Below are 23,445 nucleotides of genomic sequence, written 5' to 3'. Positions count from 1 at the left end.
CTGAAACTTGGTTTCAGCGGACAGTCCGCTCGTGTGTAGGCTTGTTCGACAAACTAAGTTTCGCGCATGCTCAGAAAGGATTTACACGGTGAAGGTTGCATTGCAGTGTATTGGACGTCGAATTTCTCGTCCCGTCGTACGTGCCGTTCACGTCATCGCGCACGCTTTCAGCGGACTGTTCGTTCATCGTGTGTGGTCAAGTCCGTTCATGCAAATTTTGAGCGGACTGTTTGTCGGATTGTTTGACGAACAAAGTTGGGTGAACAGTCCGCCCGTGTGTACGCGGCCTCAGAAGGTAAATTACTTCTGAAATGTTCAGACCAAAACTAATTTAATAGTAACGTATGTATTATACAATTTATACAACTGCCCAGTACTAAACATTGATCTACTACGGTATATGTATGGAATGTATGGCTTGAAAAATAATTACTACTACTTTCATTAATTATATTTTCAAAAGATTTAATGAGATTGTAAAGTTTCTTAAAAAAAAAGAAAGAAGAAGAAGTAAATAGCGAACATGTACTTACCTGCTCTGTGAAATGGTTCTGCACAGAACGGCCCTGATCCTCCTCTTCTCTGGTCCTTCCGGCGCTTTGGGCTCCTCTACTTCTCCATGTTCCACTATAGGAATCCACTTTCTATGGTGGTACATCTCCAGGCTCAATTGATCAATCCCGAGCTGTGCTGTGGGTGTCTATTGACACACACAGTGCAGCTCAGTCCTGCGCTCCACTTCCTAATCACTGGATTATATTGACAACAGCAGGATTCAATGGCTCCCACTGCTCTCACTGAGTCCAGTGAGAAGGGAGAGAGACAGAACAGAGCCGCATCTCAGGTACAGTGCTGGATTGATTTCCAGCTTAGGTTAGTATTTAGGGGGGCTGGGGTGGGAGATGCACATAAAAGTTTTTCAACCTTAATGCAAAGAATGCATTAAGGTAAAAAACAAAACAAAAAAAACTGTAGCCTTTACAACCACTTTAACACTTGAACATCATCTATTAATTTGATGTCACCAAATATAATTTTTAATTTGAACACAGAAAAATGTATAAAAAGTAAAAGCAGTAGCATGCAGTCCAATAGAAAATTATAGCATGTGAAGACAGCTGTGTCTCTCAAACAACTCTGAGAAAAGGAGTTTACAGTGAGTTCAAAACCCCTTTTTTGTCTATCATTTATTGGGGGACACAGCTTGATAACAATGAATCAACCTAGGGTTGATTAGGAGGATTATCTTAAGGTTATAAGTAACGCTAGCCACAGCACGAAACACGTCAACTTTTACTGTACCGCGCACTGTCTGTGATGTCTTTAGCTTGAAGGATCAATAAAAGTGAAGTGTTGCAGTAAATCCCAGATTTGGTGAACCAACCCAATAAGAGGCAATCAAGCCAAATGGAAATAAAGTGCATTAAACGGCCACTTGCAGAACCTATAACCAAGAGTAGCATCTACAGAGAATGATATATTGGCCATATAGGAGTTAGAGTACATATGTGCAAAAGATTAGGTTGAGGAAAAACTGCCTGCCGGTTCTTCATTCTGGGAATAAGCCCCCTGAGATAGCTGGAACATGAAGCTCCACCCAGAATAGGATGAATTCCATAGTAACCAGAATATTCATGGTTCCCCCTGATGATGATGCAAGCCACAGCAGTAGCATAGTTTAATTGAACTAGACCAGACCTAAAATTCTAGTAGTCCAAGCAACATGACTAAATAAGAGAAGACGCCTCGATAATCAGGATCCAGTCAGAGCTCTCATGCACGTACAATGTAAATGACCACTTGAGACCAAGGTAAACAAAGTCTATTCTCACAGTAGATTGTTCACGTATTTAAAGACCAAAAATACCTCTGTTCTGAAGAAGATTCAATACTGATTCAGGAACGTTTTTGAGCACTCTCAAAGTCGAGACTAATATTTGTTGCCAAGCACAAGAAATTTCTCCTGTGAAGGAAGACATAAGGAGGCATAGGAAGTAGTTGAGAGGCTGTTTTCCAAAACAGTTGGAAAGCTGCCCTGGGGCTTTGGAACTACAAAACAAGTTTAAATTAAATTGGTTGGAGGAATGCAAATGATAATTCTCTAAGTTAATAATCCCTAAATTGCTAAAAGAAGGGAAACATTGCAGAGATACCAAAAGGTGCAAAACAAAAAAATATTTTTGGTGGAGGAGATGAAAATCTACAGTGCCTTGCAAAAGTATTCGCCCCCTTGGCATTTTTCGTGTTTTATTGCCTCACAACCTGGCATTAACATGGATTGTTTGAGGATTTGCATCATTTAATTTAGAAAACATGCCCACAACTCTTTTATGAAGCAAACAACAAATAGGACAAAATAACAGAAAAAGTCAATGTTCATAACTATTCACCCCCCTAAAGTCTACACTTTGTAGAGCCACCTTTTGCGGCTATCGCAGCTCCAAGTCACTTTGAATAAGTCTCTATGAGCTTGCCACATCTTATCACTGGGATGTTTGCCCATTCCTCATTGCAAAACTGCTCCAGCTTCTTGAAGTTGGATGGTTTGTGCTTGTGAACATCAATCTTTAAGCCTGACCACAGATTATCTATTGGATTGAGGTCTGGGATTTGACTAGGCCATTCCAACACATTTACATGTTTGCCCTTAAACCACTCAAGTGTTGCTTTAGCAGTGTGTTTGGGGTCATTGTCCTGATGGAAGGTGAACCTCCATCCTAGCCACAAATTACACACAGAGTGGTACAGGTTTTGCTCAAGAATATCTCTGTATTTAGCACCATCCATCTTTCCCTCAACTCTGACCAGTTTCCCAGCCCTGACTGCTGGTAAAACATCCCCACAGCATGATGCTGACACCACCATATTTCACTGTTGGGATGGTGTTCTTTGGATGATGTGATGTGTTGGGTTTGTGACAGACATAGCATTTTCTTTGATGGCCAAAAAGTTCAATTGTAGTCTCATCAAACAAGAGAACCTTCCTCAATGCATTTGGGAGTCTCCCACAAGCCTTTTCGCAAACTCAAAATGTGCCATTTTGATTTTTTTTTGCTGAAAGTAATGGCTTTCTTCTGGCCACTCTGGCATAAAGCCCAACTCTATGGAGCATACGGCTTATTGATATCCTATGATTGTATGTACAGATGCCCCAGTCTCTGCTGTGGAACTCTGCAGCTCCTCCATGGTTACCTTATGTCTCTGTGTTGCCTCTCTGATTAATTCCCTCCTTGCCCGGGCCATGAGTTTTGGTGTGCGGCTGTCTCTTGGAAGGTTTTCTGTTGTGCCATATTCTTTCCATTTGGTTATGATAGATTTGATGGTACTCCTAAGGACCATCAAAGATTTGGATATTTTTTAGAACCTAACCCTGACTTGTACTTCTCAACAACATTGTCCCTTACTTTTTTGGATAGTTCCTTTGTCTTCATGGCAGTGTTTGCTTAGTGGTGCCTCTTGCTTAGGTGTTGCAGCCTATGGTTCCTTTCAAAAAGGTGTGTATATGTAATGACAGATCATGTGACACTTAGATTGCATACAGGTGGACATCATTTCACTAATTATGTGACTTCTGAAGGTAATTGGTTGCACCGGAGCTTTTTCTGGGCTTCATAACAAAAAGGGTGAATACATATGCATATGCCCATTATATTTTTTTTATTTCTAAAAAATTGATTTATGTATATATTTTTCTAATTTTACTTCACCAACTTAGACTATTGTGTTTTGAGCAATCACATATAATTCAGATTAAAAAAAACATTGAACTAAAGGCTGTAATGTAACAAAATAGGTAAAAAGCAAAGGGGGTGAATACTTTTGCAAGGCACTGTATTTGGTAACTTTGGGACACAACTTCTTGCACCATATGTCACCTCTGCATGTCTCTGACACGCTGATGTGGATTTATCAGTAGATTGTGAGTTTTTGGTACGCCAAGGATGTTTTTAAATTCCCTGAACTGGAGGGGGTAAAAAAAGACTTGTGGGTTCAGGAACTGAGACCTGACTTGCAGGAAATAAAATAAGTTTTCTATGCAGGATAGGAAGGTACAGAGAAACATCTGCTGGTCGGATATTGTAAAAAATAACCACCATTGTAGCATGATAAAAATCTTCACACAGTATGTTTGCTGATTAGAAGCACATCAGCATATTATATTCTCATGGGCTCCAGTGAACTGCAGCAAAAAACAAACGATCTGACCAACAGGTTCAGCCACTGCAAGTGCAAATAATGGTGTCACTCACCCAAGGATCTTCCATCAATAGCTTAGGATATTGGTGTACTTACAGGACAATAAAAAAAAAATGCCCATGCAGCACCAGTATCTGTTCCAAATGGTACTACCATGAGGGGTTATTGGGTGATCCAGTTTGTAAGGGCAGTATGTAAGTTTCAGGATGCTCTAGGAAAGCTGGAGTCATCATGTGACCTGACCCGTGGAGTCGACAAGATGTGCAGGCAGATTGTCTGAGTAGAATTGCAGTGACAGGGTCACTGTAAGCTGTTACCAGAATAGTGCCATGCATACTGCCAACGATAAGAAAGAGGAAAAGATAATCACTGAGGCCTGTGTATAAATGCACCTGATGTAAAACTAGAGAGGAAATCCAAATGGTGGCCAAGCCTAGACAGAGCTTGCCTGCCTCAGCAGTTAACAGGGTGTGAATACCAGTACATGTAACAGCAAAAAGCCACTTGAAACATGAAAATGTATCAGAGGCCTATAAATTTGAAAAAAATGAGAGAGGTTTAAAAAGGTGGTCACGGTGCTGGACACCATTTACTGCACAGCAAAGTACAATACTAGCATGCAATCGTATTACTATATTGCTATTCCTATTATGCATAGGACAGAGTGAGGGGAACTAATTTAGCCTCCCCTGTCATACTGCCCGCAGATACAGCCAGCTCTGTAAGAAAGTCATACATACAATGTTGGCTGCTGCAGAACCATTGGCCTGCCAGCCATTCACAATATTGAGTCTCAAAGACAGGGACAAGAAAACTGTCACAGCTCTGGTGCCGATTCTCAGCAAGGTGTCACCAGATATACTGGCCTTACCTGAATAGCAAAGTTTTTTGCTAACTGAAACACAGATGGGTTGTTACTGCTGATTGCAGGTTGTCACTGAGAGAACACAGTAGTGACTTGGAAATTCTTCACTCACTAGTCAACTGGAAAGAGTATGCAGCCTTAACTCAAAATCAAATATTGCAGCTTATCAACTTCTGGGTGTGATAGCTACAATAATTTTCTTTTTTTAGGCTTTCTTTCTTCTATTTTCACCTGGTGGTCTGGCCAGTAAGTCTGTTGTTTTTCAAAAGAACACACTCTCTTGCAGAAATATCACTTACAGGGATGAAACAAACCATATTAACACTGACATGGGGAAGTCCCCTTGCGTCAGAGGGGGGCAGAGTCACCTGGGTACGTCACCGTGTGACCCTGCCCTCAGTTATAAAAAAAACTGTCTTGCAGGAGGGGGGGGGGTTCCCAGTCCGCCGGCAGAGTGAGAGAAGATGAATGGACTTCATTGGGCATTTTTATTTTTTTAATAAAGGACTTGTCCCAAAGTGTGTCTTGTTTTATTTATTTATTTTTTTTACACTTTTTTTGTGAAATGGTACAGATACAATGTACCCGTTACCATTTCAAATGGGGGGGGGGGATCTGGGGGTCCCCTTGTAAAAGGGGGCTTCCAAATTCCATAAGCCCCCCGCCCACAGACCCCCATATCCAGGATCCACAGTGGTTGGCTGGTTGCTACTAATGTTTGTTTCTATATATGGTCTGTAATATGTGATTGACGATTTTATTAATTTCTACACGTATCATATCATTTTTCCATGTTCCTTGTTTCACCAATAAAAACATGTTTTTTATTATCTACTCCTCTTCTAGCCATCTGTACTCACCTCCTTTAAAGTCCCAAAGCCATCCCAAAATCTAATGACAGTTCCCCTGACTGCCATTAGGTTTTGGGATGAAATGAAAATGTCAGGCCCTACACTGGGGCAGTGAGTCCTGGGTTCCTCCTGGTGCATGACAATTCCTGGTCTCATGTGGTAATAGTATGCAGCCAGTTCCTGGAGGATGAAGGAATTGATACCATTGGATGGCCCCCACGCTCACCTGACCTAATTCCAATAGAACACCTCTGGGACATTATGTTTTGGCCCATCTGACGCTGCCAGGTTGTACCTTAGTCTGTTCAGTAGCTTAGTGATGCCTTGGTCCAGATCTGGGAAGAAATACCCAAGGACACCACCCGTCTTCTAATTAGGAGCATGCCCCGACGTTGTCAGGCATGCATACAAGCACAAACTACTAAGTTCCGTTTTGAGTTGCTGCAATGAAATTTCAGCAAAATGGACTAGCCTGCTGCATCATCTGATATTGATATATTGATATATATTCACATTGATATTCGGGATGTCTTAATTCAGCCCTCTGTAGGTTGATAATTTTAATTTCCATTGAACGATGTGGCGTCCTTTCGCATCTAACACATTAGCCAGCCCATATCAGTATAGATATCCATCATGATATTTTTCCAAATTGAGATCTGATATGTTTTCAAAGTGTTACTTAAGTTTTTTTGAGCAGCATATTTCTTACAAGGAGAACCATGTGATATTGCAAAACCTAAAATGAACCTGAAATTAGGATGACAAGAATAAAATAAATAGTTTGGCTTTGCTCAAAAATACTAAATATTAATAATAATAATAATGATAATAAAAAATACTTTAATTCTGCACCCAGTGTGTATTTTTATCATCGGCTGGTGTATTATTATCCATCAGTAAGTAAAAGTAATATAAAATGTCAAACAGATTGTTGTTTTTGGAAGTGTCTCTGCCCTCTTTCAATCATTCATTGTCCAAATATGAAAACTAAACAAATAGCTAGTTCTTGGGCGAAGACAGCACATCTTCTAAGAGTTTCTTTGCCAATTTCATTAAGGATCAGGTGCATGAAAACAGCAAACATCCAAACAAACTTTACAGATGTGCCAGCAGCTTATGGGCACGCCTGGTATGTTTGCTGATTGTATCATGTTTACTGTGTCCACAACTCCCTAACGATGCTGACTTCATAATTGGAGATTTGTAAACAGCTGAACAGAAAATGATTCACTGTGTCCATGATGCCATATATTAATATTTATAGTTTGTACTTACATGCCATTTTCAAAATATGCATTTTGGGAGTCCATTTATTACATTATTTATTATATTTTTACATTAAATGAAAATTAGCAGAGAATACTGGATATCACTGAGAATACTACATTTCCACGTTTACATTTTTGCAATAAAGAAAGCAAATAAATAAAGAATACTTGACAATTACTACTGGATTTCCAGTGGAGTTTTTTCAATGTTCTCAAAAATTAGATTGAAATGAACAATACTCTGAAAATATTTAAAATAATTATTAGGTAAAATTCTGTAAACTAAAAATTGTGTATTACAATGCGATATATAATTAGCTACAGTTTTCAGCTATAAAAAAAAAAAAAAAATAGTACATCCTAACTGCTATAAATGTGTAATGTATGTAATATTTGTAAATTTTAAGGATCCCTTGCAATGTTTGAATGGAGCTGTTAAGCTATTGTGACTATTGAGTGCAGTTAGCTACTGAGTGCAGTTAGCGGTGAGCTGGTATGTCGCCTAGTATTGAGGGACTCCAGGACAGGAAATGTGCATCAGTTTTTTCTAAGGTTTGTAAATTCCACTTGGGGACCTGGTGCCTGGAGATTTCGCAGTGATCTGGTTGGGAGGAAATCTCCAATCCTGTGACCAGGATTTAGGGCTATCCAGCACATTGATTGTTCAGATGTGTGTGGGCCTGATTGTGGAGTCAGGACCAGGGTTCTAGGCTCCACCCTCCTGAGGAGTTCAGGTAAACAAGGGAGAAGTGTGTATGGCTGCATGGTATAGTCAGACTGAGAGACCAAGCCTGTGGGCTGAGCAGGACAAAAGCTGGAAAAGAGGTACAGTGACTCAGTTATAGAGCCAAGAGGGCTGAAGCATAAGCCTGAGCAGCAGTGCTGCTAGAGAGAGACAGGTGGCTTGGCATTTTTCATTTATATTGTTCTGCGGAAAGCTGAAACCCCTGCGTGGGCAACTGTTGTGTTATTGGACTTATTTTTCTTTCCCTTCAATAAAAGTGGGCTAGCAAGCCCTTAAATGGCACAACTGCATGGACTTAGCTCACTGGTAGGCCCTGCATTAAGCTAGAACAACCCCCAATATTACACTATGTACGGTATATTTTATGATATTTAAGTCCATCTCTTGTTCCCCTTGTCAACAAATTATTGCACTTAAAGTTTCAAGAACAAGACAAAAAAATGTTACTGAACTAAAGTGACAGGTTGGCAGTAGATTTTGGTTTCTGAGCAGATGGGCTGAAAACAAGATGTAAATCTCATTCTTGAATATACGTTTTATTCTGCTGCTATCCCTGTCATAAAAGTAAAACTCTAGTAAGGAGGAAACTATATCTCACTACTACACTGATGCTTTCCCCCAATTTTTTTTCCCTAACAATTTTTTATTCACTCTGCTTTCTAGACTTCATACTAACTTTGCAGGAGGAAATAAGTTTGCCTCTTTCAAAGCTTCTACAGTATAAGATAGTACGGTAAAAGATTCACTAGTGTGCCCTATAGAAACAACTGCTTCTGCTGTAAAGGTTGGATCCCTATTAAAACCAGATGACCACTGATGGGCACTTCACATTTAGCAGCCACCTTTTACATTGACTTTATACTTAAGTGCCCCCAATAACTTAAGTAATGGATTATGTGGTATTAACAGGAGGCTAATCTAGTATGCTAGGAACTATAGAGTAGTTGAGGTAAGTCCACAACATTAATTGATGGGCTAACCAGAGCCCAACCATCAAAACTATAGAACCAGAGGCTTATTTACAACACAATTAAGGTCAGGGCAGTTAGGCTACTAGTATGGTCAGTTGAAGCAACTGGTCAGGTCCAAAGAGTCCAACAAGTCAAGGGATATCATCCTTACCAAGATAAAGGGATCTAGGAACACCAGGAAGGTTTTTTCACCTTCATTTTCTTTTTGTCCCTATCGGAGATAGTTTCATTATCTGATTATTATATTTATATGTATATCTTTTTTTTATATGTAATAATCTTTTCTTCTTTCTGGCTGTAGTCAGAGCTGTGCATACAGACAAAGTTACAGTATATAACATATATGGCCCTGACAAAGCAGGGGCTCCTGTGAAACACATAGACCAACTGTGAATTGATTCATAAATCTATAAAATCATCGAGCTCTGGAACTCTTGGAGGTTTTTGTTTTAAATACCTTCAAACATTGTTTAATTGTTGTTTTTACTATCTGACATAATAAAAATGTTTTTTTTTTTATACATTAATGTTTGAGAGTGGTTATCAAGGGCATCCCTTTTTCTTTCAAATATTGCTTAAATGTATATGTGGGATGATGCCAATGGGAACCAAGTAGAGCATTTACATATGGTGCCTCACTCCAAATTTACAAAAAGGAATAGCTAGGAACACTCAGAGAACAGTATAACTAAAGCAACAGGAAGGAAGAACATTATGAGGAAAACAGGATCAAAAACACACACACACACACACACACACATACACTCACACACACACTTTAGCTTTAGCAATCTGAAGGCTAAATTGAGAAACTAGAATGAATGTGGTATTCTTTTGAAGAAGTATAGATCAAGAAGGAGCTGTGCCCCAGGCTACCCCTATGCATTTGCGCAGCTCACCTGAATTATTAAGCACACATTTTTTGGGGGTTTCATTTCAATACAAACCAGTATTTGTACTAAATGTACTAGGAGGGATAAGCTATTTTCACTCCATTTGATATTTTATCAAATGGTACTTTTCACAAAAGATTTAGCTGAAAGTGTTATTTGAACTCAAACATATCCTTCTCCTGCTCTCCTCAGTTGACACCATATTGAATGTAACAGTTATAATCAGCCTGAAGGTAGCAGTATTTTAAGTGGCAAGCTGTACAGTGCTTAAAAATTCATTGTATATGATATTTACAGACAAACTATCTTGAAAATCAAAATAATTGCACATGTGTAATGTTCACCAAATACTGCATGCTTATGCATTTGTAAATCGAGCCATCTGTGGTTCTTTTAGAAAAAAGTGGTACTTGCCACATCTCTCCTAGTTTGTTTCCATAATATCTATTATAAGCATACAGTGCAAAAAGTAAAAAATAAAATAAAAATACTCTGGGCTGATACATTAATTCTCAGAGGATGTTAACATGATATAAACAAATGCAGTAAAAAGGAAATGAGATAAAATGTTTAAGATGTATGCTTAACTTCTTGATTCTCTTCTACTCTGTCAAATTAGATTTTATTTTGAAATGTAAAAGATGACCTGGAATCAGAAAGAGGATCCCAGATCTTTATTATGAAGGACTTTTCAGGCACTTTTAAAGCTGAAACAAATGAAGCAGATAATAACTCAGAGCCGTTTCTCTCAATTCAGCAAACAGGCACAATCAGAAACAGTTAAAGCTTACCATAGAAGAACTATCATTAGCTGATTTTAGATTAGTCAGCTACCCAGCTATGAGATGCCTTAAATTGCTAGAACTGTCAGTTCAGATACATTTAATCAGTGAAATCAAGGGAAGAAAATCAATGACATTTTCCTCTAAGGTTAAAAGTTGCTTCAGAAGCTACAAAGAGTAAAAAAAAAATATTCTGTCATTGTTAAACATAGCTTTCCATCGGCTCTTAAGCACGTACGTAACATTTGTTGTCCTTTCAGCGTTCATGCAATTAGCCAGCTGCAGTAGGTCAGTGTCAGTTTGGTGGATATTTTGCTGTAAGAAGGTGATGGGAAAAGCCAGTAGGATGAACACTTTAAGGGCAGGACATGGAGTTAAAAGATTGGTACTGTACTAAGAAAATGTGATTAAGGCCAGGACCACAATGAACAATGAAACTGAATGGTATAATAGTTAACTAAAACAACAAACTATGCATTATTTCTATTAGTATCAAGCCATATGTTATGTTATTTACAATTGTGCTGCCATGACACTACATTAAAATATCCAAATCTATGCAAGGATCAATATTTTACACACCTTAATTGAGCAACAAATGTGATTTAACCAAATAAAGGTGGAGTGCACATTGTATTAGGTGGTAATAAACTCAGAAACACAAATGTAAAATGTAAATGTAAAAACCTTACAGATTCTTAGATGTGGTGGCTGCTTTGATTTTCTTTTTTTAGACTCTTTTATCTTTATTTCATCTGGTGATCCAGCCAGTAACTTCTTGTCTTAGGGTGTCTGTATTGTGAATGAAGTAGTAAAGCAGACACTCTTGGACAGGAGCATTGTCAGTCTGGGGACAGGATAGTGTTAAGCCTGCTATACGTGGATTGAAATTCCACCAGTTCTACTGATCGACTTCTGCCTGTTAGTCATCAACACCGATAGTCATCAACACTGATCAGTGTGTTCTGATAGCAAGGAAGTCTCCCCAGAACACAATAGCGCAGCAGGAGTGGTTCAATGTGGATTTGGGAAACAGATAATTTTTTCGTTCAGCCCACTTGTTGAACGAAAATAATTATTAATGTATGGCTTAGGCTAGTGGATGAACTTAACTAACAATTTAAAGCTGAACTCCAGATAACACTAAGTACAGCAATCATTTTTTCTTTTTTTTCTTTTTGGGATAAAGGTTCTATATAACTAAATAAAAGCTGTCCATTGTAAGCACCCCTGTCAGTGCTATATGGTTTGTTTCAACCCTCTAACTGCTACTTTGTCTGGATAGTTTGGACTGGTAAAGTAAGCTGAATAATAACAAACCTATTAGCTGGATTACTGGGTGAAAATAAAGGAAAAACAAACTTAATGGATAAGTTCACCTTTTTAAAAAATAATAATAAATGCATATCTTTTGGTAGGTAAAAAAAAAAGCGCATTACATTTTTTTACCTGGAGCCTGGAAAGCATTGCACCCGGGTTTAGCAGATCACAGCCCATGCAGGACTCCTGCAGACTTGTCAGTGTATCTGTCTGCTAGTACATTGTAGGGGCAGGAAGATTCACACTGACAGGAAGAGATAATGAACTACCTAGAGCGTCAACAGTGTCCTGGTAGTTCATTGAGAACTACAAGCCGACAGCTGCAAAGACTGTTGGTACTTGTAGTTTCCCATTCACAGATCTCTATGAATGAATGATGTGGCCAGGTGGACAGGGTGTTTTTTTTAAATAGTGACAGTGAGCGGGGGAGAAGACCCCCCACTTTCTGTCACTAGAAGCAGTGGATCAGAGAGACGCTGCAGGAGTGGCAATATGTTGCATGTTCCATCCTAAAAATGGGTAGAACATATAAAATGTTCCCAAAGATGAACTTATCCTTTGAAAATAAAATGACTACAGCCACCACATCTGAGAATTGGTGAGCTGCAGTTTAATATATATATATATATATATATATATATATATATATATATATATATATATATATATATATATACATACATACACATACAGGCATACCCCACTTTTAAGTACACAATGTAATAAAATCTGGAAGCTCATTGGTTTCTTTGCAGAAGTGAGCCTGATTTGGCACTTTCCAGCTTTAGTAAATAAACCCTATTGCATACTTAAAAGTTGGGTATGCCTAATATATATATATATATATATATATATATATATATATATATATATATATATATATTATTTAATTGGGGGGGGGGGGGGTTAATACCTCTAAGTACAGATGTACAGTAGCATAGAAGCTGCCCTATCACTGAGAGAGAAGAATCTCTCATACGCAACTGTTATTGGAGTCCAGTTTAAATCCAGTTTAAAAATGCTAAAACTCATGATAACAGATGCTGTTGATGAGTTTAGGACCAATTAAAAAAGATTTGCCATAAATATTTGTCAAATAGCTGATATCAGGTATTTGGAGGTGCATGACACATTCATATTAGTATTATCAAAATACTCCAACATTTTTTAGACTGGAGAATGGTGGCCTATATATTACCAAGTGAGAAATAATTAGGGCTTGTGGAATGTACGGTAGAAAGAGCTGACAAGTGCTCATCTGGGTTATTGATGATTCTACTATTAAATGTGATGGATTAGAGAGTTATTGTAAGATGCTTTCTGCTGACCTGATTTTAAGAAAATGGTTGTGCAGCATGCAACAAATGTGTACATCTGGGAGAATATGAATGTGTACATCTGTAATTCTCCCAGTTCTGTGACTAATAAACTATTTATGCTACTATGATGACCACAATAAAAATAAGGATACAATTTTAGTATACGTAGCCATGAATAATTAGTTTACACATTCTAAGAGTTTACCTGTGGATTTGTAAAGATGATGGAGGCTGTCTGATTTTCTTTCCCAAGGGCAGATGGGCAGAACTGTACCAGCACTTCAGTGGTGGAACTGGGTGGTACTGAAAGCTGTTAAAAAAAAATAATGTTTTTGAACTGGTATTGCAACTCTGCAGAAGTATCTTGAATGCTGATGATTAATGCGCTCCACTAAAGCTTTGTGCACTGTGTGCATTCATGGTCTACTACACTGCTAAACAACTGTAAATGTTCTTTATTGATGACAATGATTCCAGTTACTAGCGTGGTATTATGCCAAATAGAAAGTTATTTACAAATTTTGATTGTTCTTCTGGCTCAGTAAAATGAGAAGCAAAAGAAGAAAATGCACCACACCTTCAACGTAAGTTGCAAACAACAAGCTATCATTAGTATATTTTAACTTCACAATGAGAAAAGTGGCCATTATAAGCAACTGTAACTTAGATGCAATCTATTTCAATGAAAAAAAATAAAAATAAAAACAATGGATAGGCAATAGTCTTTAAATTAAAGTATAGTTCTTCTACCAGGTTTGTCAGTGGTCAAGGTAATATTACGAAGAAACATGAAATCAGTATCCAGACACACAGTAGTTTTAGGAGATCTCAAATATAAACTGAAGATGCCAAATATACTACAACCCATTACATGTTTCTAAATAGTCCTATAGAACACATCCTGATTCCCAAAGCATAAAGCGAGTGTTTATGTATACAGTTCAACCGACTTAAGCACATAGCAAAGCTTTCAATTATTATACACATTACATTATGACAAAATGTCTTTAATCAAAGATTGTAATCCCTATGCCAGGTTTTCTTGTTTGCTGGTCCTTTGTGCAGTCTGCCAAAGAAGGGTTAAAACATTGCCTTGCTCCAATTTTTGACATTTTTATGAATGTCTTTGATGATACAACTGAAACTCTCCCCAAAGGGAATATAAATGCCAATGCAAACATAAAGGATGTTTTACCCTATTGATGCCTTATTAAAAAAAAAAAATATGTTTTTGAATCTGACATTAAAAATGGGGTCCCTCCAGCTGAGGGTAGTACCATTCTGCTATATGTTAAAGAATATCAAAAATGTGGCTTTTCTTTAAAAAGGTAAATCTGTGTAAGAATTAGGACGATTCTATTGGTGTATATGTTTGATATTTTTTGCCTGTTATACCTGTATTGTATAAATGGAATGCTATTTAAATATATGAAAAACTTACAAAAGAAGTTTAATTTCTGTGATCAAACTGTGGAACACGACTCAAAAAAGTGAATTTATTGTAACGCTGGACCAAATCTCATGCACTTACACATATGGACATGAGCATACATAGACCTGTATTCTCCTAATAATGGTAGTTACAGTGCCTTGCAAAAGTACTCACCCCCTTGGCTTTTTTTGTGTTTTGTTGCCTCACAGCCTGGAATTAACATGGATTGTTCGAGGATTTGCATCATTTAATTTACAGAACATGCACACAACTTTGAAGATGTTTTTTTTTTATTATTATTATTATTGTGAAGCAGACAACAAATAGGACAAAATAACAGAAAAAGTCAATGTGCATAACTATTCATCCCCCTAAAGTCAATACATTGTAGAGCCACCTTTTGCGGCTTTTACAGCTCCAAATCACTTTGGATAAGTCTCTGTGAGCTTGCCACATCTTACCACTGTGATTTTTTCCCATTCCTCCTTGCAAAACTGCTCCAGCTCCTTTAAGTTGGATGGTTTGCGCTTGTGAACAGCCATCTTTAAGTCTGACCACAGATTTTCTATTGGATTGAGATCTGAGCTTTGACTAGGCCATTCCAACACATTTACATGTTTCCCCTTAAACCACTCAAGTGTTGCTTTAGCAGTGTTTTTGGGGTCATTGTCCTGCTGGAAGGTGAACCTCTGTCCTAGCCTAAAATCACACACAGAGTGGTACAGGTTTTTCTCAAGAATATCTCTGTATTTAGCACCATCCATCTTTCCCTCAACTCTGACCAGTTTCCCAGTCCCGACTGTCAAAAAACATCCCCACAGCAGGATGCTGCCACCACGTTTCACTGTGATGGTGTTCTTTGGGTGATGTGATGTGTTGGGTTTGCACCAGACACAGCATTTTCTTTAATGGCCAAAAGTTCCATTTTAGTCTCATCAGACCACAGCACCTTCCTCCATACATTTTTGGAGTCTCCCATATGCCTTTTTGCAAACTCAACATGTGCCATTTTGTTTTTTGCTGAAAGTAATGGCTTTCTTCTGGCCACTCTGCGATAAAGAACAACTCTATGGAGCGTATGGCTTATTGTCGTCCTATGTATAGATACTCCAGTTTCTGCTGTGGAACTCTGCAGCTTCTCCAGGGTAACCTTAGGCCTCTGTGCTGCCTCTCTGGTTAATGCCCTCCCTGCCCGGTCTGTGAGTTTTGGTGTGCGACTATCTCTTGGCAGGTTTGCTGTTGTGTCATGTTCTTTCCATTTGGTTATGATAGATTGATGGTGCTCCTAGGGATTAATCAAAGATTTTGATATTTTTTTTATAACCCAAGCCTGATTTGTACTTCTCAACAACATTGTCACTTACTTGTTTGGAGAGTTCCTTGGTTTTCATGTCAGTGTTTTGTTAGTGGTGCCTCTAGCTTAGGTGTTGCAGCCTCTGGGGCCTTTTAAAAAGGTGTGTATATGTAATGACAGATCATGTGACACTTAGATTGCATACAGGTGGACATCATTTCACTATTTCTGTGTATTCTGAAGGTAACTGGTGGCACCAGAGCTTTTTATGGGCTTCATAACAAAGGGGGTGAATACATACACACATGCAAATTATCAGTTTTTTATTTCTGAAAAAATGTTTTATGCATATATTTTCTAATTTTACTTAACCAACTTAGACTATTGTGTTCTGATCCATCACATATAATTCAGATTAAAAAAAAAAATTAACTAAAGGCTGTAATGTAACAAAACATGGAAAATGCCAAGCGGTGTGAATACTTCTCAAGGCACTGTATGTGTTTTGAACTTAAAATACACTGCTGTCTCTTGCAAATGTGTTAAATCTAGCCATCAGGAGACTAGTACGCACCAACAAATGGATTTAAATATAATAAACTCAAGTGGTTGTTTATTCCATTGACTGATCATAAAATGTCAAACTCTTGGTCATACAGTACTTGAGCAAATTTGTTTGCATTTGACTGTGATTTCTGCATTGCATTTTTCATCATAACATAAATTTATGAAAGCAAATAGTGTACACCAAGGAATATGGTCTTTGCACTTTGCCTTCTCATTGTATGAAATGAGGAATGCTGTGGTATAACAAGAAATATTGTAGGTAACTAATTTTCCTGCAATGGAACCAAAGCAAACACTTTTCTCAAATGTACCGAGCCATTCAGCTTATGGCATTCTTTCAGCCTGGTGTTTGGGGAGCAGTCGGGGTATAAAGGTTACAAAGTGAGCACTCGCTATTAAAACCTGTATGGCACATTACACCCAATGGCATTGTTCAACATTTTTATGATATCCTAGTTTTACAAGCAGAATGTATGTTTTTTGCAATGCTTACTTAAAATACTTACGTAACAAAATGCTATTAATAGAGCATATACTAGAATCCCAGTAAAAATGTGATCTGCCTTAAGAAAGGGAGAGGTATAATATTTTAGATTCTATAATTATTATTTTTTTTTTTAAACTATACTCTTGATAATAATTAAGACCTTTTTTTTATCTGAGATCATCTTATATTAACCTGGTCTAAGTTGGTTTTATACAATGTATGGCGCAATCTTTTGAGTAGTTAGATCCATGGTAAAATTGATTTAGTTAAACTACTTTTAGTTTATGTTGGAACTACAACTCAATATTATTACCATATATGCGATCTTTTCTTTGCTGCCACCATATGTACTTATGTATACTAATTGTTAAAATTCAATAAACAAATTTGACAAGAAAGGGAGAGGTGGTATCATCCATAATTCACAATGTCTTTACAGAAAGTTATGGGCTGTAGTAATTTAGTTAATTTATTCCAATCACATATAACAATCTAAATGCATTAAGGGGTCAGTTATGCTTTAGTAAGTCAAAGTAAAGAACGGCTAATTGTTCTGGAACTGTAATTCCCAGCTTTGGCCCACAACTAAGTTATGAAGAAAAGAAAATGAATGGAGCTGACTTTTCAAAGGGTCTTTCCATTGTAATGCAATTCTATTGCTGATGACATTTAAGCCACTGCTAATGAACCAGACACACTAGACAGCACTGGGGATATTTTTAACTCTCCGGACAGTTCACTTGCAATATGCAGAAGTTAGAAGTCATGATAATTAATTCAAATCCATTTCTATGTTAATGACTTGTGAAACAAAAAGTGAACCTAAAGCAATATTCTGAGAACTGTACAGCAGGATAACAAACATGATAAATGTTATGCACATAAAGCAAAGTTGGAATAGCAATGTTCCAGTAAACGAGCCACAAAGCTGGTACAACGGGATGACTACTTTCTGCAACCTTGCATAATGAATGGGTCTAATAGGTGGTAATACTCACATTTCTTTAAAAAAATATATGCAATTGTGCCATAAACAGAATATGAAAAGAGAATGGTTCATCTGGTTTCTTTTAAACATTAATTTATTTTCTAAATCTAAATAGAAAGCTTTAAAAAAAGGAACATAGCGCAAATCATATAATATAATATATCGGCTTCACTACAAATGAGTAGCTAGGTTCAAGCTTTAGAATTGGATGGGTATATACCATATTTGCTGGTGTATAAGATTACTTTTTATACTTAAAAACATCCCCCCAAAAATCTATGGGGTTGTCTTATACACAGAGTATAAACATAACTTTTAGTTAGTTTGGGCCAAGCTGGCCCAAAATGAACATCCCCAATTTGTCAGTTCACTGAATGTGCAATAATACTGTATGTAGCTTTGCTACATACGGTATGCTGTGCTGAGCCAATCACGGTGAGTGATGTATTCTATTAATATAAAGCCAGTATTACCGCACATTCAGCGGGCAGACAGATTAGTGGGTGTAAACAAAATGGCTCGTAGACAAGACCCCATCATGGCTCCAGCATTAGGAAGGAAATATGAAGCCAGTTTCAAGCTGAAAGTTGTAAACTTTGCAAAGGAACATAATAACTGTGCTGCAGCAAGACAATATGGAGTAACAGAAAAGATGGACTAAGACTGGAAAGCAAATGAAGATGCATTAAAGAGTATGCCAAGGAGTAAGTGTGCATTATGATTATGTCAGATTTTTGTGTCTCAAAGCAGTACATTGTTTAGCATAGAAACTTGAAACATAGAACAGAGAAACTTGCTCAGTCGCAGAATTGTCGCTGTCATCACTTTCAGTGTTTGATGACAAATTTCACCACGAATCACTATCGCTCAATTCTGCAAGTGATTCTTATCTACTATCGCTGTTTTCAAAGCTGGTCAAAAACTAATTTTGACATAAAAGGAATGCTTTTTTGGATGCCATGAACATTTCCAAGCAGAAAGAATGGCATATATAATATAAAAGTGCATGCAAGGCACTGGACAGAACACTAGGGGCAAAAGGGATGTGAAATGATTTAATGCAGTAATTAAATCTTACAGATTACAGTGTACTGTATGTGTTATGTGTTTTTCACTTTTTTAACTTGCCACCGGGCTCTACCCCCATGCTTCGTGACGCTCGGCACACGGTAAACCAGAGGGAGGACACAGCCCGTGGACACAGAGGGAGGACATCACAGGATCCTGGGCACAAGGTAAGTAACTTTGCCTGGATTCTGTATTGCAATCCCGAGTGTGGCTCGAGGTTACCGCTTTTGGTAGTGAAAATTCCCCCTGAGCCACACTAAGGAATACCACCAGGGAGATTAAGACGAGGCACCCCACATTGGCCAGAACTCGAACATCATGTAGCAGACATAGTGCATGAGCATCGTCAAAATGGATATGTAGTGACATGAAACAACAAAAGTATGTTTGCACTTCAGAGGGCCAAATCTAACCCAGATCATTTAAGGCCACTGTATCCTGGTATACTAGGTTCTTAGAAAGGCATAATCTGGTACTGAGGCAAAAGACCAAAATTACCTGAAGATCTCAATGGCAAAGTAATTTCCATTGATATGTAATACAACAACACAAGGAACGTGGCTGTGCGTTAAGTATTATCGGAAATATAGATGAAACTCCTATGAATACGATATGGCTGGAAATAAAACAGTCAATTCAAAAGGTGCAAAAACGTTAATTACAGTGTTAAAGTGTTAATTAAAACAACAGGACATGAGGAGTACATTTTTACAGTGGTACTAGCATGTACAGCTGCTGGCGCCAAACTAAGACCATTTATTATTTTTAAAAGAAAAACAATGTCGAAAATCAAATTCCCTGTTGGAGTTTTTGTATATGTGCATATTCTGATATTTTTAAATGGTGTTACCTTGTTTTAACTGCAAATTCATCTTATACGTCCAGTGACCTTATAGGCCGGCAAATATGGTACATTTCCTTTTCACAAAAGTAAATTATATTTGTAAAGATTACATTTTTCATGTATACTGTATTATTTTTACAGCCAGTGTTTTTATTATGTTTAGATTATTATGTTTAGATTTAGGTTGTTTTTCCGTTTTTCAGTTCTTTCTTGCATAATTCCCTTGTGGGATGCCAAAATAAAAAGAGAAACGTGAAAACTAAAACTAAAAAAAAGCTCTTATAAATTTGGGGTAAATTTAAAAGCAGGAAATCTGATATTCAGCTAACATTTACTGCAGGTGTATTTTCCTGGTGCATGTGGATAAATGACTGCTGCTTCACAGTGTGGATTGCATGATTTATGAGTGTGAAACAGCAGAGTTAAGATAAATGTCTTGTATTATAGCACAAAAAATCAAAATGTGTATTAGTTACAGTTTAAATTTCTCCAGCTCTTATTTAACAAAAGGAAAAAGGTCCCATTCTATCTTATTTATACAAATATTAGCAAACTATGCCTATCATTGAATATCAAGGGAGTGAAAGCAAGAGGGCAGTCCAATTAAGTGAGGAAACGTAAATGAGCAGACAACTGGATGACAACTAGATACAGTTGGAGACGATAATTAAAAGTAAATAGACCTAGGGTAAAAATTCAAGTTAGACTTACTGTTAACTTGTTTCCAAAAGTCTTTCAGGACCTGAGAGATAGTGACCTATCCGCAGGACCTTCCTGCCAAATACCCGATCACTGGCAGATGTGAGGTCCAGTCTGTAATGTCGCACAAAGGTGCGGAAACTTGACCACGTTGCTCCCTTGCAAATTTGTTCAGGGGTGGCACCAGCTCTTTCTGTGCAAGTGGCCGTAACCGATCTTGAGAAAAAAGTTTCCTCTCTGGTTCCTGCCATTCCTTTTTTTTTTAATGCAGAATGACAGAATGTACCAGAAATGTTCACCCCTTAGGCTCACTAAGACCTCCATACATATGATCATGCAGTGTCAGCGCCTTTTTTTTCTTTGCATAGGCCAAGGGTAATATGTATGGCTCTAAGAAGCCTATCAACTTCTTCCAGGGATAGCTTAAACTTGGAGGGGGCCACTTCAGCCCCTTCAACCTCCCCCTTTTCCGAATTGTAATTGGAAGGTACAGGGGATTGTTTTTCCCTGGTAGAAGGACCTTCAGACAGAGTCTCTAACACTGGGACAGGAAGTGAACCCTGGGAAGACTCTGATGTGGAGGGCTGACTAATTTTCTCCTAATTTTATGGCAATCCTTGAAATCACTCATCTATGTGGGGAAGACTATCCCACCTCCTCCTAAAAACTGTACTTTTACTTTCTCCATCAGCTAATCCTTCATGGTCAGTGCCTTCTGTATCACTTGTCCTTCCAGTTAGATAGTAAGCTCTCATGAGTAGGGCCTTCCTTACATATAGAATGTTGGACTGTCCAAAGTTTCTTTCACTCGTATCAAAGTCTGTCTCGAACATGTATGAAGAACAGCTGCCAAGTCCTGTAGCCACCCTGGCGGTATGATTATGTCACATTTTTGCATCTCAAAGCAGTATAATTGTTTTGCATAGAAATTTGACGTTTTATATTGTAGGCCTGTAATTCTTAGCAATAACACACTTAAATCTGTTCAAACAAGAGTCTAGTAGATATCCCGGGTATGATAAAGTTTGAAACACAAAATCATGAATTACAATATAGTAAATAACTATAAATAATTATAAAAATGAATAATATAATAATAATAAAATGAATTTCCCCACGATTCACTATCACTCAATTCTGCAAGTGTTTTAATTTACTATCGCTGTTTTCTATCTGGTCTAAAACCACTTTTGACGAAAAGGGACACTTTTTGGTTGCCATGGACAATCTCAAGTTTCCAGGCAGAAAGAACAGTATATATAACATAAAACTGCATGCAGGGCATTGGATAAAGCACTAGGGACAAAAGGGGTTTGAAATTATTTCATACAGTAATGTAATCTGTAAGATTACAGTGTACTGTATGTGTTATGAATTTTCAATTTTTTGAATTTGCAGCTGGGGTCCTCTCTTATTCATCACAACACTTGCAGGGAACGGAGCCCAGCACACAGAGGCATTGGGCGGAGGACACAGCCCGCGAACACAGCGGGGGGGGGGGGGGGCATTGCAGGATCCTGGGGACAAGGTAAGTAAACTGCACCAGGATCCTGCAATGCAATCACGAGTGTGATTCAGGGTTACCGTTAATGGTGCTGAAATTTAACCCCGAGTCACAAAACTGCTAGGAAGGTTAAAGGATAACTTCACCTTTTATAAAAAATAAACAAAATAAAAATAATAATAAATGCACATTAAAAAAATGTTTATTATTTGTTTACATTGGAGCCTGTAAAGCATTGTACCCGTGATCAGACCATGGATGCAATGCCAGGATCCTGCAGACTCTCAGTACACTGTTTGCTCAAACCTCCAATATGGGCACTCAGTTACTGAATTGCAGGAACAATCAATGAACTACCAGAGCGCTCACCGTCACCCTTGCAGTTAATTAATACGGGTGGAACATGTAACATGTTCCAAAGGTGCATTTCAAGGAGGTCAATGATAAATTACCATAATCCATACCATATAACAAAATGAAAATATATGGTAAAGATTGTCACCAATCTAATTCAGTTGATCGTACTGTAAATTTAGGAGGCCGCAGGATTGGTTTGACCTGCATAACTTCCGGTTTAGGCTAGGTTCACATTGCAGTGATGCGGGGACGCTGCGAATCCGCTGCCGGTTCCCGCATCGCATGCCTCCCGGCGGCAGTTCACACTGCCCTATGCGAACTGCTGGGAGTGTCAATGAAACGTTAATGACACCCCCAGATCAGTTCGCATATCGCAGTGCGATCTGCAAACTCGGACAGGAATCGGATCGCATGGTGTGAACACCCATGCGATCCGATTCTGCTGCGGACCAAAAAAAGGGTCCTGTGCGAGTTTGGGTCGGGTGCAATGCGATTCAGTCATACTATCTGTATGGCTGAACTCGCACCGCACAGAGATCGGATGTGATTTGCACTGCAGTGCGGTGCGAATCACATCCGATTCATGTCACCGCTGCAGTATGAACCCAGCCTTATACTGTATAAAATTATTTTTTTTAAGTGCAACTAAAGGGCCAGAAGAGAAAATACACTGCAATCATGCAAAACTACCTAGCCATTTATCTAACATTATAGTTCACAGTCAGTGGTCAATGAATTTAATGATAAAAACAAAAAATACCATTTATTCCAAATTTTCAATACAAGAAAGCTTAACTTACTGGTTTACTGTGATCCATTTCCACTAAGAAATGTTCAGGATTGGTATTTATAATTTGTAGCTCAAAGGTTTCTTGCGTAGGATTATGCAATGGTATAATAAGACGAGTCCACCTATAAAATATTAAAAGATCAAAGCAGAGTTATAGTACATGTAGCCATTATACATTTCTTTGTCTTGTGAAACTAAAAT

General features: G+C 38.0%; 1 protein-coding gene across 2 annotated transcripts in view; it reads right to left on the bottom strand.

Moving 5' to 3' along the window:
- Window positions 1-23,445, bottom strand: part of CFAP47 (cilia and flagella associated protein 47) — a 681,345-nt gene that overhangs the window by 122,561 nt on the left and 535,339 nt on the right. For both annotated transcript variants that reach the window (XM_077482554.1, XM_077482555.1), the window contains exons 55-56: window positions 23,255-23,366; window positions 13,420-13,524 (exon numbers count right to left, since the gene is read on the bottom strand). In XM_077482554.1, the coding sequence (XP_077338680.1) occupies window positions 13,420-13,524; window positions 23,255-23,366 (217 nt within the window). The remainder of the gene's footprint in view (window positions 1-13,419; window positions 13,525-23,254; window positions 23,367-23,445) is intronic.

The sequence above is a fragment of the Lithobates pipiens genome, unplaced genomic scaffold, assembly GCF_037356315.1.
Source record: "Lithobates pipiens isolate NorthernLeopardFrog02 unplaced genomic scaffold, aLitPip1_a1.2 Scaffold_16, whole genome shotgun sequence".
Lineage (NCBI taxonomy): Eukaryota > Metazoa > Chordata > Amphibia > Anura > Ranidae > Lithobates > Lithobates pipiens.
Note: the sequence above shows the minus strand (reverse complement) of the source record. Positions and strands in the feature narration are given on the sequence as shown.